Source organism: Mixophyes fleayi, chromosome 5 (assembly GCF_038048845.1).
Source record: "Mixophyes fleayi isolate aMixFle1 chromosome 5, aMixFle1.hap1, whole genome shotgun sequence".
NCBI classification, from domain to species: domain Eukaryota; kingdom Metazoa; phylum Chordata; class Amphibia; order Anura; family Limnodynastidae; genus Mixophyes; species Mixophyes fleayi.
In genome coordinates, this window is record NC_134406.1 from 272,021,519 (window position 1) to 272,041,615 (window position 20,097).

The 20,097-nt window shown below is 38.8% G+C and overlaps 1 protein-coding gene and 1 long non-coding RNA gene across 2 annotated transcripts in view; one reads left to right on the forward strand and one right to left on the reverse strand.

Moving 5' to 3' along the window:
• The window catches only part of LOC142157907 (uncharacterized), a 118,980-nt gene extending 114,566 nt beyond the window's left edge, over positions 1–4,414 (forward strand). The window contains exons 2-3 of the long non-coding RNA XR_012692690.1: positions 2,019–2,094; positions 4,054–4,414. This is a non-coding gene — a long non-coding RNA (uncharacterized LOC142157907). The remainder of the gene's footprint in view (positions 1–2,018; positions 2,095–4,053) is intronic.
• A 14,010-nt stretch (positions 4,415–18,424) lies between these two features.
• WNT3A (Wnt family member 3A) overlaps positions 18,425–20,097 on the reverse strand; it is a 76,120-nt gene continuing 74,447 nt past the window's right edge. The window contains exon 4 of the mRNA XM_075214146.1: positions 18,425–19,510. Within this exon, the coding sequence (XP_075070247.1) occupies positions 19,031–19,510 (480 nt within the window). The 3' untranslated portion in view covers positions 18,425–19,030. The remainder of the gene's footprint in view (positions 19,511–20,097) is intronic.

A 20,097-nucleotide genomic window follows, 5' to 3' on the forward strand; every position in this document is an offset into this window, starting at 1 on the left:
CATACAAACACCAACATACATACATACAAGCAAATCGAACATTGTATATTGCTGAATACCGACTAATATTTATCAAAATTGTGAATCTGCTCAGTGCATGAAAAGTCTTCATCCCACCGAGGCTTCTGGGAAAAACGCTCCCCTAGCATGCTCCTAATTGTTGTGTCTCCATGTTCGTAATTTGTGTGTGTCGCACAATTAAGAATTGATATGCGTAATCAGAAAGGAAAACCTGAAAATGTCTGAATAGGCCCCAGCACCGAAAACATTGTCTGATAGTTCCACTCGTTCCGGGAGGCGACGTTGTTATATCAATCTAGTTTTTATAATAGTGTAGTTTAGTGTCGGGGCCGGGACTCTTGTGGGGATATTGTGCTGGGATGAATGAGACAGGGGCTGCGGACTGAGCTTCTGCGCTAGGCCATGCCTGCATCTATTCAGGCCAAACCTAATCGGCTTCAGCACATCTCTGCGCCAAAGCTTCTCTCTCAGTAGTGGATTTCTCTCTGGGTTTTGTTACTATTCTTAAAAAGCTCAGCTGGCTGCTGGGTCTGAATAGAATCAAATTATTAAAGATTTTGTGGAAAATCCAGTGAGAAAAAGCCTGTGTGATAATGATGGCATTGTGCGATCGCGGAGTCTTCCCAGCTTCCAGTGGGGTGAAATTGTCAACATAGTCTTTGTTTTCTTAACCCTTTCAATAGAAACAAAATAATATTTAGCTTACCCCTAAATAGCCTTTTTATGTTGCTAATCCACTACGTTTTCTTTCACTTTCTCAATTTTGGCCCTTCTCACAAATAGGTTTTATATCCTCCATATAGCATCATGGATCATGGTGACTGGAGCGGTCCCTCGTACACCGTATGATATGGGAGCCGACGGATGACATTTGCTAATTTTCATTCACTTTATATAATAAAAAAAAACATCATGCTGTGTTAATCTGGAATGTAAACTTGCAATCAAAAACTGAAAATAGCATATTTAAGATACTATATGAGCAGTACATAGAATACATTTATATTAAAAATGACAGCAAGATCTGTAGGGTTGGTTGATGAATGTTCACAGATTGTTATGGGCATCACCTCCATTTTTAGATTTTAGAAAGTTTACTAGAATCATGACACTTGTCAATACAAGCATTTACAGTAGACACAGTGGAGGCAACCATTTTGTGCGTCGGTGATGTCACTGGTTCATAATGAACTGATTGGCTGAATTCTCATGAATATTGCTTCAGCTCAAAAAATGGCCGCCCCATTGTGTGGTCAAGATGCACTTCCAATTGTTCTACAACCAAAGCCAGTAAGGGCTGGGTTTTCTAAATGAGTGCCCTTACTATTTGTCAAGTAACGTGAAGAAATTAGAAGGCAAATTTGGAATATTATATTCACAATAATTGCAAACCTGAGATACAAAAATGTTGAAATTAAGACTGGGGGTGGCTAGATTTATCGAACCTTCTCTAAAGGAAAATTGGAGCGGCTGCCCATAGTGACCAATCATATACTAGCTATGATTTATCTAGTACATGCTAGAAAATTAAAGCTAGATTCTGATTGGTTGCTATGGGCAACACCTCCACTTTTCCTTTTCAAGAGGTTTGATAAATCTATCCCTTAGATACCAACATACTTGTTACTAAAATGGATTCTTTTTTCTAAAGTGTAATCTCTGTGTAGCAGGAATTCTTGGAAAATAGAATACAGATATGTAGTCTCAAAAACTGGAACTGTCCCAGAAAAACTCCCGAGTCCTATACATAATGGAATAAATACCTCATTAAAATCAAAATAAATCTAGATATGGTTATCACCTATGTTCCTGAATATTTTCATTAATATGTGTGCCCCTCATATCAAACCATCGGCTCCAGGCTGTCCTTCAAGAAAGGGCAGATTTATCAAAGGCAGAAAAGCCCGATGAATATATGTTTTTTTTTCCTTAAATAAAGGTTTTTTCTTCTTTTATTTTTATACATGTGATATTTTTAAACTTTTGCATTTTTTTAGTGGATCAAACAGCCCAAATCTCGGAGTTTTCAGTTCTGTTGAGCCTGAGTGAGCCGGCAAGTCAATCTGAGTACAGGTAAATCTCCAAATATTATACCATCATCTTAATTTCCCTAGATTACCCTATTACCATCCTCTACACTGCTAACGCAAGACAACAACCTGACCAACTGACCAACATTGCAACACACAGAGCCCACTCAGTACTTTTACCTTTGCAGTCTGGCTGGTCCATTGTGCAATATGATGTAGCACATGCCCTTGTGTTTCTAACTCCCATTGTCCTATAGATTGTAAGCTTGCGAGCAGGGTTCTCTTACCTCTCTGTCTGTATGTATTACCCAGTATTGTCTTATTAATGTTTGTTCCCAATTGTAAAGCGCTACGGAATTTGCTGGCGCTATATAAATAAATGTTGATGATGATGATGATGATGAAATATTGATCTGGCAAAGCGGTAACTTAACCCTTACTCTCCTGTGCTAGTATTGAAGTGGCAGCTGATCTGCCGAGCCGCCCCACCGATATTTTTTAAAATTAAATTGGGGAGATGAGCGATTTATTTTTATGTCGATAAAAAAATCCTACTTATCGACAGAATATTAATATGCCCCTCAGTTTTCCTGTGAAACAAATTATAGAGCAAAATTACAGAAGTAAATGGTTGAATCAGCAAATTCACTTCTAATAAAGACACTTTAAATAAAATGGGCAACTTCACCTAATATGTGTTTTTATTGCCACATAAATGGTCTTCAAATTCAACCAATTTCCCCTACAAATGAAAAAAACATCTATTTGAACCTGTTATTAAAAGTTGACAAATAGCGTTTCATTTCTACGTCATTTCTACATTGTGTAATCTTCTTAAATTTGTCAGAAATATTTAATTTGTCTGTTTATAAAATCTTCAAAGCTTTCACCCTTTACTTTGTAGTATCTCACATTAAAAATAATCTATTAAATGTAAGATTCACAGCAATCACAATTATTCTGGTAAACATTAAGCCACACTAAATTATATTTCCTATACATTTATTTCCACCCAAAGTAGTTACCGTGACCCGAAATATTCTGTGACAGACGTGGCTTGTATATCCAAGGGGGCAGGATTTTTATTTACACCCTATTTTCACAGATGGGAAAATAGGGTGTGAAGAATTAGATTGTACAACTTAACCATTTTACAATCTAATTGTTGTTTTTTATGCATCTACAACCTGCAAATATAAAACCATTATAAAGGTTTATGATAAAATAAAAATCTCAATGTTCAGACATCAAAATCTACCTGAGACACAAGAAGTCGGCGTGACCCAGAATTCAAATTCAGTCCAAGACGGGGGACAATTTTAGGGGGGCCATTTAAAGTCTTTCGTCTGTTTATTTTTTTTTACCATTATATATGAAGAGAACTAGCTGCATTTCGTACCATAACTTCACCTCTGGACCAAAGTCTCCTCTAGTGTCAGAGGTTTATAGTTAGGACACTTAATCACTGTGTCATTATAACAATATTATACTGTAAGTACACATACTTTTTTATCCATCAGCGGAATGACATCACCAATCCCAATTAGAGATTAGTGAAACTGCTGCTGCTTCCTGAACAATTTGTCACTTTGTGGCGTTTGATCTTCTGTAAATCTGTTCTCAAATTACTAATTCTTGTTGTAAACCAAAGAAGTCGAGAAGTTAAATGTTTCCACGGTAAAAAAAAATAAAAAATATTTATAATGTAAACATTAGCTTTTTTATTGACCAATTTTAAATTTATTGTTCAATTGTAAACTCCATTTTTTTGCGAAAAAATATTTCACTATGAACTATTGATTGGAAGCCCATGAAACGACCAAAATACCCGGACTCCCGAATCTTGCTGAATTGTTTTGCTTGTAATTTAATAACCGGGGTGATGCACAAATGAAACACAGCGCTCGTCTATACGTTTTATCTACCTGACGGAAATGTATGATTTTTTTTGTTTTGTTTTGCTTTTATTTATAAACTCACCCCCTCCGTCTCCGCTCTACAGGTATCTGGTGAATGAGAAAATAATCCCTTTATGTGACAACAATATTGGCTGCTTACTGAACATCCCAACACTGTGTTTCCCATACACTTCCTTTTAATATGTGCAAAGCCCTTTTTAATGAAGCATCCGAATACTGAAAGATTGGAGACTTATCTCGGTGGTGTACCTATGGCAAACACAATGCCGGAGACCTAGGTGCGGAACTAGCATTCATGCTGGTAATTTTCACAATAAAAACAAACACAAAACATTAAAACGTGTTGTTTTCAGGCCTCGCGGAAAGGAATCCTTGTATAGGTGTCTCATTTAAGCTTCTCATGAAGATTAGTGTCTGTGATAAAACAAGGAATGCACAGTACTGTAAAACATTATATATATATATTCATGCATATATATATATATATATATATATATATACAGAGTAACAGTGTGTATATATATATATATATATATATATATATATATATATATACAGAGTACCAGTGTGTATATATATATATATATATATATATATATATATATATATATATATATATATAATATTTATATATAATATATATATATATATATATATATATATACATCTATGTGTGTATGTATATATATATATATATATATATATATATACAGCTCCCCTATAAAATATAAATATGTACAGTATAAAGACTTTAAAATATTTTTGCATTCGTACCATACTATTAGTGATTAGTGCTGTCAATATTGCAGAATTAACTTAACTGGCTTGTGTGAGTTTGGTAATAGCCAAAATGTATATAGTTAAACTACACAATGTCCCACGTTGCTATTTAATATTAAGACATGGAGGTGTTGCCTATAGCAACCAATTAGATTCTAGCTATCATCCTCTGGAAGGTCCTAGAATAAATGATAGCTGGAATCTGATTGGTTGCTGTGGGAAACACCCCCCCCCCTTGAAACACAAATGTACTTGCTCAGATGAGTCAGTATCTGTATATTATATTGTTTCTTGAAAGTACAAAAATGTTTTTAAAAATGGCACTTATTAAATATCAAAATATTAAACTCGCAAGTTAATAAGATTTCATGTTATATATCATGTCGTTTCTGAGGTAAATTGAGAGTGAAAGTGACTCTTTTTAAACAGTTTCACTGTATATGTAACTATAGGTAACACCCAAACAATTGACTAATTTTTTTAGGTGTGTTTGTCTGAAGTAAGTTTTACTTTGATACTTACAAGATCATCCTCGGGCACACTATAAACAAGCCCAATCTACTTGTGAGCAAAGTCATTTTATTTAGAAACTGGGGAATAGCGGCGAGTGATCTGGTGATCACCTTACACATCATCCGACTGTTTATCCTGTTATGTTGCTAAGTGAAAAGTGGACTATGGAACTGACACTTTCCGTATACTGATTATTTTGGAACCCTGCTGCACCCACAATTAATTCCACTGGGACATCACGATTGACCATTGTGGTATTAAGTTTTCCATGTACCTCCTTTACAGCGAGATATCAGTCTTTGTGTGAGCTGCAATATAATTTTGTTTGGTTCTTTAAGCTTTGGTCTAAATTTGCTTTTTGTACAAGATTCAAACCTGTTTTAGTTCTGGACGGAACTTTTTGAATTTTTATGTTTAATAAATGCAGTTTTTGATACTTTACCTGGGAAGCATTTATATTAATCCAGGTAATTTATTATAGTTTAAGTAAATCTGGCTGTTTTTTTTTTTTTTAAGCACCAGAAGGTAATGTGTTATTCGCAATGCTTGGGATTTGTAGTTTTATATATATCGCCTCCCCTTCCCCCTCCCCTCCTTTCTCCCTCCCCTCCTACATAATGCATACACATATATACTATTGTTTGCCTTATTCAGAATGTTGTTCTGCTCTCGGTTGGTATCATACATTCACCTTTATACAAAATGCATCTAGTCCATCTGGTGTATTTTCCTTATTTAATGTTCACGTTATCACTTGTGTTTGTGCGGGATATTTGTGTATTGCATACCAAAAATTCTAAATGAAGTTCTTTAAAAAAAAATGTGAAAAAAAAATACTATATTATATTTAATAACTACCAATCTTCTACACGCAACTTCTTGTAATTCCTTTGTCTAGCAGAGCTCCTAACAGTGACTATCACTCCCAATAACCTTTTCTTTGTATTTTGAGGCCTTCAGCCTGCTAGGAAAACTTTTGGTGAGGGCTACGCCCATTTGGGCCATGGTTTGGATAATTAAGGCTCTATCCCCTCCATTCGACTCTGCGTTAATGTATCATTACAGTTCTAGCAACAATGTTTGAGTTCCATATTTGCCTCGCAGATTCGCACTCTATTAGTTTGCAGTTTTCAAAATGAACCCAACTGAGGGAACCACGGGAAAATCATTCTGCTGTGTTTTGTGGTTGGGGTAATATTAAGAACACTTAATTCCATACAATGAAATATGCACTGATCCCACCGTTTCACCCAATGGCTAATCCTGCCATTTGGTCCAATCATACCTGGCGTCTGTGAGTCCTGTTACCGCATTTACAGGCATACCCAATAATAATCTTATGCACGTATATCAAATCATTATTAAGAATCAGGATGTTTTTGGGACCAGATACGATGTGATATTGCTATTTGCCCCAAATATATCTGCCAATACACTGTGTATGAGCACCTTAAGGCCCATGGGCAAGGACTATATTCTTGCAGTGTCCTGATATTTGGATGTCATTCTTGTGAATGTGAAAGGACTTGCAAAATGTGTGTGCAGCCAGGTGCCTCCATCCTCCTCCTCTTCAGCAAAGCTTTATTTGAAGAAAGGGAGCATAAACCTTTTTTTATATATAGATAAAAAATAAATATATATAAAATAAAAATAAAATAATAGACAATAACAAAATATAATAATTAGTAACTGAAATAAGAAAATGAAATGATATTGTTTGCAGTGCCTTTTGTAATGGAATGCATAATATTAGGTAAATAATGTGTTAATATATTAAATTCTCACTCTCCGTGACAGATGTTCCATTATCCCATAAACAAGCTGTCTAAGTCAGTGGCAGGAACGTCAGGTTGAGTAGGTGTATTGGGCACGGAATGGAACGTGAGTGACCTGCGAGGAATGTGCATGAATAAGACTTCTGTAATATATTAAGAGCCTCTCATTTTCCTCCTTTTCTCCCACCGGGCCCCAATCTCCCACTTGAATGAGCTATCCAGCTGATGTCTCTAAATAGGTACTAATCCCTTCATGGAAAGTATGAGGTCGTTGCCACATGGTACAAAACACACAAGAAGAATCACAGCGGAGAGAGACAATGGCATCTCCATTCTAAGCAGCAACAGTATTAATTACGCTTCCACCATGTATATAGAGGATGGGTCGACAGACAATAACAGAAAATCTCCGGCTGGATGTAAGGCAGAGGTTTCGGTAGATCTCAGCCCCCCATTCTCGCCAGTGAATGAAAAGAGCATCTTACTTCTGTCCAACAAATAATCCTTCACCAATTTCTGGTGAAATAATTAGCTGAGCCTCTTAATTCATTACAGATTTCCTGATTTGACTCAGAAGGATCCTTACAAGCTGAATAAGCTTTTTTTTCTGTAAGACAGCCAGTTGGCAAAGCTATGGCTGATTCCCCAAAGCTACGGGGCTGAGGGAGGAACCTTCTTTTTGTTTTGGAGAAAATAATCAGCGGTAATTCTTCTTGTTCGGCAGTGGTCTGGAAATAAAGGCGGAGAGACTGTTTGTGTGGCTCCTGCATAAGAAAGCAGTGGCTCTATAGGAACCGTGCCCTATTCCCCAGCATGACCCAGTTCTTCAGTGAAGAGGTGAAGAAACAGTACATTTGGGAAATGCTCCTGACATGCTCTCACTGGAACTCGATTAGGAAGAGAGGAAGAAAAATGGGTCTATTTATTAATGTTAGATAAGTCCTATCTCCGTCGAAAACAGATGTACCGCCGGCATCCTCCTATTCCCATCTCAAGATGGCGATATCAATATCGATAGGAAAAAAATGCTTTATTTAAATAAAGCATTTTTCAAATATGAATCGCACCAAATTATTATTATTATTACGCTAAAAATATTTTGATATCTTTTTACATTTTTAAGTGGAACTGGGATTCCAAGTCAGGGCTTCCACCGCACATGTGCAAACCGTGTCACCCATGCACAGATGCACCAAGAGTACCCGGCGAAACGTTAAGACCCCTCTTCTCCTCCGGCTGCCAGTATCGCAATACTTTCTTCGCAAATAATGGCGATAGGAGATTTTCGAACGCTGCAATATGCGACGATAGAAAATCAGTCCTATTTTCACGTATTAGTAAATAATTCCGATAGTCACTGCCTGACCCCATCCAAAATAGGAGAGAATTTATCAATACTGTATCAATACCAGGACTAAGCACCAGGTAGACTCTCACAATTAGAGATAAAACACATTGCACATACATCTTGGTTGCCAACATTTTGACATGCAGAGTTTGAGCAATGTTACTGTGCAGTTGGTCAACATTGAAAAATTAAGGTAGCACAGTGGCTCAGTGGTTAGCACTTCTGCCTTACAGCACTGGGGTTTTGAGTTCAATTCCCGACCATGACCTTATCTGTGTGGAGTTTGTATGTTCTCCCCGTGTTTGCGTGGGTTTCCTCTGGGTGCTCTGGTTTCCTCCCACACTTCAAAAAAACCATACTGGTAGGTTAATTGGCTGCTAACAAATTGACCCTAGTGTGTGTGTGTGTGTATGTTAGGGAATTTAGACTGTAAGCCCCAATGGGGCAGGGACTGATGTGAGTGAGTTCTCTGTACAGCGCTGCGGAATTAGTGGCGCTATATAAATAAGTGGTGATGATCCACGGACAAGAACTTCCATAGAGAACTCTGGAAAAGTCCATTGAAATTGAGGACAAATGGCGATTATAGACATATCTGCAAAGACTGTCCCGTATAAGCAGTGAGTTAACTATTACCACTTTGGGCTGGTATCACTCAGCTGTCCTAATGATATATATTTTTTTTGATAACTCATCCCCCCTGGACAGGGGCAAATGCAGGATTTGTAGAGAGGGGCTTCCATGCCACCCCACCAGTAGGCGTGGCCAGCATGCTTCGGGTGTGGCTATAATTTTAGACAGTGCTGGGCTGCTCTCCAACTCTTCCTATTCCCATCATATACATGGGCAATGCTGCGTGCACTACTGTTAGGGGCACACAGCTCTCCCTTTTCGAGCAGAGCTGTGTGAAGTCGGACATACCTCCCAACTGTCCCTACAATCAGGACAAAGTCCTGACTGAGTGTGGGCATGCAGGTGCAAAATGGGTGAGGCCATGAGACGTGGTGGGCGGGACCTTAGGCGCTGGAAATCTGGTACATTTTATCCAAAGAGGGTGGCCCAGGGCAGGATTTGAGTTAGTCATGTGACTGTCACATCCAGTCTTAAGTCCCTTTTTTTAAGCAGGGATGCCCCACTGCAGAGTCCTCAAGAAAATTGCAGTAACTATTGGGAAGCAATAACTAGTGAATCCTTATGTTAATCACAAATTACCTTAAAGTGGTTTATAACGGAAGGAGGTGTTGCTGATCTTTCTTGCCCTTGGATGTGGCAGCAATTTTGGAGAGAAAATAAACAGCTCTTCATGATGTAAAGATTTGGGTGAAAAACACAGAGAAGCCAGCAAGCTGGCAGACCCCAGATAAGTCATACTTGCCAACTCTCCCTGAATGTCAGGGAGACTCCCTGAAATAGGGGTGATCTCCCTCACTCCCTGAAGAGTCTGACATTCTCCCTGATGCTGAGCCAGTACAAGACGTGGTTGGCTTCGCCATCTGTGGCAGGATGACACAGTTCAGAAATTGTGTCCTATTTCAATGTATTCATGCCTATGGAGGTGGCCATTTTCATGGAGACCAAGATTTAATCAAAGACTGACAGGTAAGACAACATGACTTCAGTAATGGAGACAGAAATGTAAAAGACACTTCAGTCTCTAGAGATTCATTAGCTGCTTTTCTTTAATGCATAGTTGCCTACTCTCCCAGGATGTCTGGGAGACTCCCGCATTTCTGGGAGACCTCCCAGGCTCCCGGGAATGCAGGGCAACCTCCCGGTTCTCGTCCCCTCAATAGATAAGTGGCGGGGGCGGGGCTTAATGACACTAATATCGCGTCATCATAATAATGCTATTCATCTAGCCCCGCCCTCGCACGCCCACCTCCCCCGGGATCTCCCTGAAGCCAACGAGGAAAAGTTGGCAAGTATGAGATAAGTTGGCAAGTATGATTAATGGTTAGCTCATGGAACTCAACCCAAAACTTTTTAATGAACAGATGGACAGAGATGTAAATATGTGTCAGAATTATTTTAAAACCATGAGAGACATACCGTATATACTCGAGTATAAGTCGACCCGAGTATAAGCCGAGGCACCTAATTTTACCTAAAAAAACTGGGAAAACTTATTGACTCGAGTATAAGCCTAGGGTGGGAAATGCAGCAGCTACTGGTAAACAGGAGACATATGTAAGTGATGGAGGGGAACTAATATCTTACAGTTTCTGGTGGATCCAGCAGGACATGGCAGATAGGTTGGGAAAATTGGAGTCTAATATCTCCCTGAATATGTTACCTAAACTAACATTTTAGTTCCTGTTTTTAGCAACCATTGCTACCAGCGCCTGAAATATGAGCAAATTGATGCTGTAGTGATTAAAACCCTGGTTGTGGCGGGCTACTAAAAGTTGCTGCACCTTACCAGAATCATGGAGTTTTCCTCCCTCGGGGTCTTCTCCACTGCGCTGTTGGGATCGCTAGATTTTTATAATGAGTGTCCACAATTAAGGGTCCAATGTGCAAATAGGCTGCAAGTCAAAGCCCCAGTTCCATGTCTCCTCATTGCGCCAGTTAATGCCAATTACATTTGATGCTATTGTTGCTGAGACCTCCTCCGCAGTGGAACGCATGTGCGTTCCACAGACAGGAAGTTCGGCATTTGGAACGCAAGTTTGCGTTCCAAATGCCGAACTTCCTGTCAGTGGAACACACATACGTTCCACTGTGGAAGTTAAAAGCTGAGGGACGGGAGAACAGGAGTTCACTCGTGTATAAGCCGAGGAGGGCTTTTTTCAGCACAAAAAATGTGCTGAAAAACTCGGCTTATACACGAGTATATACGGTATATGGAATTTCATTTAAGATACATGTACAGTGTTCGAAGTTAAAATTTAAACGTGTCATGGGAATGTAAGTGAATGGAATTTGATCGTTTTACAATGAAGGCAGTAGGAGAGGTGGTGGTATGACATGCCCACTTCCACCACTGTGTATGTATCAATCTGTATGTAACAATCTATCTATCTATATATATATATATATATATATATATATATATATATATATCTACATACCTGTCTACTCTCCCAGTTCATGGTGGAGGCGGCGCTTAATGACGTGATTTCACATCATCAAACCCTGCAGGGGCTTGGCATCACTACCCCCCTCATACACCATACTTACCTACTTTCTTCAGCTCTCTTCCGGGAGCCAGCCAGTGGAGGGGGGCGTGAGGGGGCGGGGCGGCCAAAATCGCGTCATTTCGGCCCCGCCCCCTGTGACGTCATGACGCAAATTGCGTCATTTGACAGCGGGGGGCGGGGCTAAACGCCGCGATTCATCGGGAATCGCGGCGTTTGGGATCTAATTCTGCCCACTTCACTAGGAAGTGGGCACTTCCTAGTGAAGTGGGCAGAATTCGGGAGATTGCCACACTCGCCCGGGAGTCCGGGAGACTCTCGCAAAATGCGGGAGTCTCCCGGACATTCCGGGAGAGTTGGCAAGTATGTCATACACTTGTCACATGAGTCACAAAGTAGGCAAGTATGATATATATATGATATATATACACCCACAGTAGTCAAAGTGGGTCAGTATATAGCGGTATATATCACCTCTTCAGAGATCAGTTATTACAATAAAATGTGTCTCCAATACAGAAGCCACAGTGGCTGTGCTATTTACATAGACCTTCGTGCATTGTGGGCTCCAGAAAAATGGCTGCTCCTTGTATAACTACAGAGACACTCTGTAAACCAGAAGTTAATTTACCTGATGTTCTGGCAAAACTTTATTTACAATCTTCCCTTCAGCAGAATGAACAAACCAGGAGTTCTACCTTTGATTCTTCATTACTCAGCTCCATTCTCAGCATCAGGACACAGACAGGTACATTACTGATAGAGACAGATACCTGCACACTGGATGTTATTATCAATCTGTGCTCAATGTATCTGTAGATGTGTGTGTAAGTCCCATGTATGTGTCTGACTGTGTGTCTATCCTATGTGTGTGTGTCTGTATGTATGACATTGGAGAGTTGTGGGACAGAGAACCCTAATTATAGTTGCTTTTTAACAATAGTATAATATAAAGACATATTAAAATGACATAATAGGATGTGGTATTTTAATAAATAGTGTTAAAAACATCTATAATTAGGGTCAAAACCTGAGTTAATTTTTTAAAACAAATAATGTTAATAACATAATCTAATAGCAACACTTTAACATTCTAAGGGGCATATTAAATTCTTCTGAATATCTGTGGCGTTAAAACTACTACCGTTATTACGGTAATAGTAAGCTGGATTTCAGCTCGCAGCTCCCAGAGCCGCGAACTGAAATCCAGCGAGAAAACTACCGTAATAGCAGTATTTACGATATTACCGTAATAACGGTAATAGTGCGCGCCGCGAGATTTTTTGGCTTTTCCGTCAAGAATTGAATATGCCCCTAAGACTGATGTAGTCAAATTGACAACGAGGATAAAGTTACCTCCAAAATTTGTTGGGAGGGTGTTAAATAAATTTGTTTTTAGGTGAACTTCACAAAATACTTTTTTTTTCCTTTACATTAAATTTGGCATTATTAAGACCAGATTCACAAACATCATCAACAGCTTTTTTGAGATGGGCAATAAAACAATTTTACTTGTCGTATAAATTCGGACCAACGTGCTTCAATTGCCTAGAACTGATTCACAGTAAAAAATTTAAATAATTTCAGACAATTTTGAAAGATCTTCACATAAGAAGTAGTTTGCTGACCAGACTAGGCTGCCTCCTATCACTAGCTCAGCGTCATATCCTGCTGCTGGGCGGCACTTTTGCAGGTTGATCCAACACTCATCTTCCCTGACCAGCCCATGCTATAGCACTTTTTTATAGGAAGGGGGTGTATTTTTATTTATTAATTCTATATTTAAAGCAACATTCATTTACTTCGGCAGCACCAGGCTACGCTCTAAGACTATTTACAGTGTACTTTGAGCTGCACGAATCATAATATACAGTGCATCCGGAAAGTATTCACAGCGCTTCACTTTTTCCACATTTTGTTATGTTACAGCCTTATTCCAAAGTGGAATAAATTCCTTTTTTCCCTCAAAAATTCGACACACAATACCCCATAATGATAACGTGAAAAAAGTTTTTGGGAGATTTTTGCAAATTTATTAAAAATAAAAAACTAAGGAATCACCTGTACATAAGTATTCACAGCCTTTGCTCAATACTTTGTTGATGCACCTTTGGCAGCAATTACAGCCTCAAGTCTTTTTGAATATGATGCCACAAGCTTGGCACACCTATCTTTGGGCAGTTTCTCCCATTCCTCTTTGCAGCACCTCTCAAGCTCCATCAGGTTGGATGGGAACCATCGGTGCACAGCCATTTTCAGATCTCTCCAGAGATGTTCAATCGGATTCAAGACTGGGCTCTGGCTGGGCCACTCAATGACATTCACAGAGTTGTCCTGAAGTCACTCCTTTGATGTCTTGACTGTGTGGTTAGAGTCGTTGTCCTGCTGAAAGATGAACCGTTGCCCCAATCTGAGGTTAAGAGCGCTTTGGAGCAGGTTTTTATCCAGGATGTCTCTGTACATTGCTGCATTCATCTTTCGCTCTATCCTAGTCTCCCAGTTCCTGCCGCTGAAAAACATCCCCACAGCATGATGCTGCCACCACCATGCTCCACTGTAGGGATGGTATTGGCCTGGTGATGAGTGGTGCCTGGTTTTCTGCAAACATGACGCCTGGCATTCACGCCAAAGAGTTTAATCATTGTCTCACCAGACCAGAGAATTTTGTTTCTCATGCTCTGAGAGTCCTTCAGGTGCATTTTAGCAAACTTCAGACGGCTTGCCATCTGCTTTTTACTAAGGAGTGACTTCCCTATGGCCACTCTACCATACAGGCCTGATTGGTGGATTGCTGCAGATATGGTTGTCCTTCTGGAAGGTTATCCTCTCTCCACAGAGGAATGCTGTAGCTCTCACAGAGTGACCATCGGGTTCTTGGTCACCTCCCTGACTAGGTCCCTTCTCACCTAATCGCTCAGTTTAGACAGCCGGCCAGCTCTAGGAAGAGTCCTGATGGTTCCGAACTACTTCCATTTACGAATGATGGAGGCCACTGTGCTCATTGGGACCTTCAAACAAGCAGATATTTTTCTGTACCCTTCCCCAGATTTGTGGCTCGAGACAATCCTGTCTCGGAGGTCTACAGACAATTCCTTTGACTTCATGCTTGGTTTGTGCTCTGACATGCACTGTCAAGTGTGGGACTTTATATAGACAGATGTGTGCCTTTGCAAATCATGTCCAATAAAATGAATATACCATAGTTGGACTCCAATTAAGCTGTAGGAACATCTCAAGGATGATCAGTGGAAACAGGATGCACCTGAGCTCAATTTTGAGCTTCATGGCAAAGGCTGTGAATACTTGTGTACATGTTATGTATAATTATTTATTTTTAATAAATTTGCAAAAATCTTCCAAAAACTTTTTTTCACATTGTCATTATGGGGTATTATTGTGCGTAGAGTTTTGAGGGAGAAAAGGAATTTATTCCATTTTGGAATACGGCTGTAACATAACAAAATGTGGAAAATGTGAAGCTCTGTGAATACTTTCCGGATGCCCTGAATGCACAACTCAAATACACAGGTTGCAAGTTTACACCTCTGTTAGGGCCAGAAAATTGAGACCTACTATTAATAAAGCTCTGTGTGCTTGAAGGGCCCCTTTGTCTAAACACAATGGAGGTGGACGAATTTATGAGACTGCAGCCTATTAATATAGTGACAATGAAGCAACTCCTGCCTCAGTGATTTCACCACATTGTAGCGATTTGATTGGCCGTATTATCATAAATGCTAATCATCGTGCCGCGCGTTAATGCTAGAAGCCCTCTTTTATTCTGATTTTGTTAGGAAGACGACTATTTTTGTCAAAAGATCTTTTGCACCATTCAGTAACAGTTCTTGTGAATCTGCATTGTATACAACCATTCTTATTACTGTAAAGGTTCCTCTTCAAAACTTGATTATAGGTTTCTAGATCATTTTTTTTATTAATGCTTCTTATGACAGATTTCTGGTTATGCCACTTATGTATAAATGATTTTTCTGATATTTTTTCCAAATTGCATATGCTTTGAAAAAAGTATTTATGACTCAGGGGGTCAGGGGTATTATCGCATATCTTTGCACCCTCATATATAGACTCTCCCATCCTAAATCCAGCTGTCTCTCTTACTCCACTTCCAAACCCACCCACTCCTTTCCCCTTTTTCTATTTGTCCCATCCCCTTTTTCCCAGTCTAACCCATCACTTCTTATCCTTCCTCCCCTATCTCCTTATTATTTGCAAAATCTTTTTCTCATTACTGTGCTATTTACATAATTATGGTGATATATTTGTGTAATTTTGAAAGTTTAATTGTTTTTTGTTGTTATATTACCTGCTGCTTGTAATAAAGAAAGTTTGGAAAACAGTTTGGAAACTACTGGAGGAGGATACTCATCTGGACAATTATGTTACTCACCAGATTGAACCAGTAACGGTACTTTTATCATTCTTTAAGAAAGGAAGGAGTTTATTTGAATTAGTAGTGGTTTTGTACATGCCGTTTGTCGAGTGAACTGAGGCCAAATTTACCATATAGACAATAGTTTTCAATTGTAATGTGTGGTTTATGTTATGTTATCTTTGACATTAGAGCGCTATAGTTATTGTTATATAGATGTATTTTTGTAAGACATAGGGGAGTCTTCTCTATATGCTGCTCATGTCAGAGTGTTTGTGGTTACTCAATTTGAGCGCTTATCCATATCCAATGTGTTAGGGAATTTAGACTGTAAGCTCCATTGGGGCAGGGACTGATGTGAGGGAGTTCTCTGTACAGTGCTGCGGAATCAGTGGCACTATATAAATAAATGGTGATGATGATGAATACTTATGTATTGTAGACAACAAAAGACACTATGGGCTTCATTGAATGCACCAGTCTGTTATTTAAAATTAATACATATTTAATTATCAATATAGAGTTAACACATCTAGCAATGTACAGTTAACACAACAATTATAGACATAGCGCCAATGGCTAATGTGCTGTCACTAGGATCCAGAATAAGACTTTGAGGTCATGACAACAGTAGCAATGCGATAACAACACTGTCCCGACAACTTATCTCTGAAAATATATACTCTCACTAATATATACATTTATTCATAAAATAAATAGTCATAAAAAAATCATTGAACTTAAGAAATACAGAAAAAAAAGTGATGACCTAATTTGTACATAGCTTTGGATTTTAATATTATACATTACACGTGCATTTCGTACGAGGGAGGAAGGTTTAAAGTGAAAGGTTGGGATCCCGCTCAAAACAGTTTAAATAAAAGGTGAGGAGAAGTAGACAGGTTGGGATGGTCTTAGTGACATGGCCATGGTTGGTATAAGATCACTTCTATGAATGATTCCCTCCATTTTTCAGTAAGCTAATTTTTTTTTTTCATAATTATCTGTCATTAGTCTCATTGATCAACTACATCATACTTATTTATTATGATTTATTACCAAGAACATCCTGTCCTCATGTACCAAGAACATAATTGGACCTTACGCTTCTCCTAGATATGGAATTTTTGATTTGCTTGGAATGACCAATGTCATAAAACTGTTACTGCTGTATCTATGATATCTGTCGATTTATTCCAAATATATTTACGATTACCGAAGAGCTGACTGCACGCTGCCTATTGAGATCTCTAACTACTGTAATACTCTCCCTGTTTTCCAATAAAATTAAGACCTGTCTAGAGACTGCGAAAACATATATCAGAAGATGAATTAGTATAAAACTTCACATCTTTTTTTTTTTCTTAAAAAACTAGCATCTAAACAATTTCTTTCATAGAAAGAAAACAATTATATTTGTATAGTAATAAGGTGGATAGCAGCATTTCAAGGGAAGAAGAATAGAGTTTGATTAGTGCTTTACGCGTTTCGCCCAACTGTCCCGTTTTTGGAATTTTTTCAATTCCCTCGAGATCCGGTCGCGTCAGCCATGTATCTCTCGTCAATACTTTGCTGAACTTATTTCTCGCAAGAGATCAATAACGGGTCAAATGATATAGCAAGAAGATTTGGGATATTTGTAAACCATTAGGCTCACGATTTGCAAGTACTTAGTGGTAAGAATTTAAAATTGTAACACGAGGTGTAACCTACACAGAAAGCGACAGTAAATTGGCCTGTATGATACTGTCAGAGTATGAACGAGTAGTCCAACACAAACACAAAAACATGTAGGGGAATAGTCAAGTGGATACACAATATATTGACAGGATTTTCAGTAGTCTAGACACATTGCTTAATTATAATGGCCTCTTCTATTTGAAACCTCTAAGCTCAATCTCACATCAATATAGAAAATGAGTGAACTTGTTAAGTGCAGTTTTCATCCTACTGTAAATTTGTCATATGCCAGTTATTGCTTTTACACGAGTCTGTTCGCAGAAGTAATATTTTACTTAATCAAGTCATGCAGGGTTGGTAGTAGTAGACATCGGTGTTCCCTGACTCAGAATATCTCTCTCACATCGACCACGGTTATGTGTGAATCTGATCCATGCATTGCACAGCCTATGACACGGTCTCCCAAACCTCCGCCCTTCATTTATCGGTGACAAGGGGCAGAACACTACATATGGGTCCCATATCAAATTTGTCGGGAGGGCCTGGCGATGCAGTCCATCCACGTGTCCATGCTCAGAAACAATAGTGGCTGTGGAACTGCCTGCACCCACTACTAATACCTGCTCTGACTAATAATAACTAACACTGGTGTCCAGCAGCAAATGGCCACTCTCAACTCCGGGTCCTGTAGCCGCTGAAGCTCCCACAATTGCAATAGTTCCCACACTGGCTGTGACTATGTCCCAACCCAGTAGACCCTTACTCTCTGGGAACATTAGGAAATCAGGACTCATGAGGGGTATATATATATATATATATATATATATGTATATATATATATATATATATATATATATATATATATATATATATCCTACAAAAATAAAAAATCCAACACTTTACAGTGATATTGGACTTGGTTATTTAGATGTCAAGGCAGTTTTTAGGCGGGACATAGCTATATCTTTTATGCGTTTATAAAATTTTAATCTCCGTGTAGACTTAAAATATGTTTCACTCCGAACTCAGTAACATACAAAACAATTAGCAGAGATTTGCTTCAGCTGAACAGCTTGGATTTGGAATGTGATGTGTGCAGTGTTTTTGCTCATGACGAGAAGTGAATCCTCTCTAACAAATTGTTGTTTACAGCAGTTGAAAGTGGATATTGAACTTGGTAAAGCTACAGTCAAGTTCTTAGTACAGTGTGTCCGACTAGGGCATTTGCCTAGTAATCAATATACTGTATCAGCAGGGTGATTCAAGAAATTTCCATTTAAGTAGTAGGGTACTCTCCAGGAGCATCTTGGCATTTCCAAGAGGCTGTTAGACTTATACTAGTCAAACAGTCACAAGTCTTTGTAATGTTGAAAGGACTCACTGAGTCAAGCCTGAAAAAAACAGACTGAAGTTCATGTCTTGTAAAGAAATGGCTGCTTATTTGCATGTATGAACGTCGTATACCCTCAAGCATTCCTGACAGCTGACGTAGCAACACCAGTGGAAAATGCAATGACATTTTTCTTTCCTTTTCTCAGTCCTTGTGTTATGTCCTCGTCCACAGCATAGAAGATCACACCCATCAATTCCGTGGGAGGTCACATTGCATATCCTGTCTCGGGTTCCAAAAGATCCAGTCTCTGGGTTGGGCTCACAAAAGTTGGGTGAGCTCTCGTAGTAGATGAGATCTCGCTCCGTCGGTGGCTTAAAAAAAGTATATTTTGGTCGAAGGGTCTCAACCCAACCGCGGGATTCTCGATGCTTCTCCACAACCATTTCGGAAGCGCTGTCATACTTGTCCTTCAAATAATCACCGATCATCCTAAAATCTGGCTGGGACCACCAACAGGTCTTTACCTCACAGCTTCCGGACAGTCCATGACACTTGCATTTAAGGTGCCTGTGGTCTGTGATCGACTATAGGATAAAAACAAATAACAATGAATATTAGTATTGGTATTATTATAATTCCAATGCAGCATTTAAGGATAGAATGTTCAATTTTGGCATCTTTTCAAAGAAAATAAGAAATTTGGCAAAATTATAAAAAACAATATTGGTTTATTATACTTTGTAACATTTGTTCTAAAAATAAAGGTCAAGAAAACGTAATCATAGTTTGACCCACGCATTTCACCTTTTACTTGAAAACAAATGTGTGTAGCCAGAATGAATGCTAAAAATAATTTTCTGTGGCTGCTCAGAAGCTAAAGGTCAAGCTAGTGTAATCATAGTCTAACCCCCGCATTTCACCTTTAACTTATGCATGACATATGACTGAAATCAAGGCTTCCATAGAGTTGAGGAGGTTCCTGGGTTAATTAGCATCCCTTATGGTCACATAGAAATGTTGGGCAGGCCCAGTTGCCCAATGTTTTCTTGTTACTTGTGTCAACTATTTGTTGTTATTCAAGAGAAAAAAAATTCCAAAGTGTTAACTCTTTTTGGGTGGCACAATCTGAGGTTTTAAATAGTAATAATAAATCTTCCTCTGCGGGGCTCCT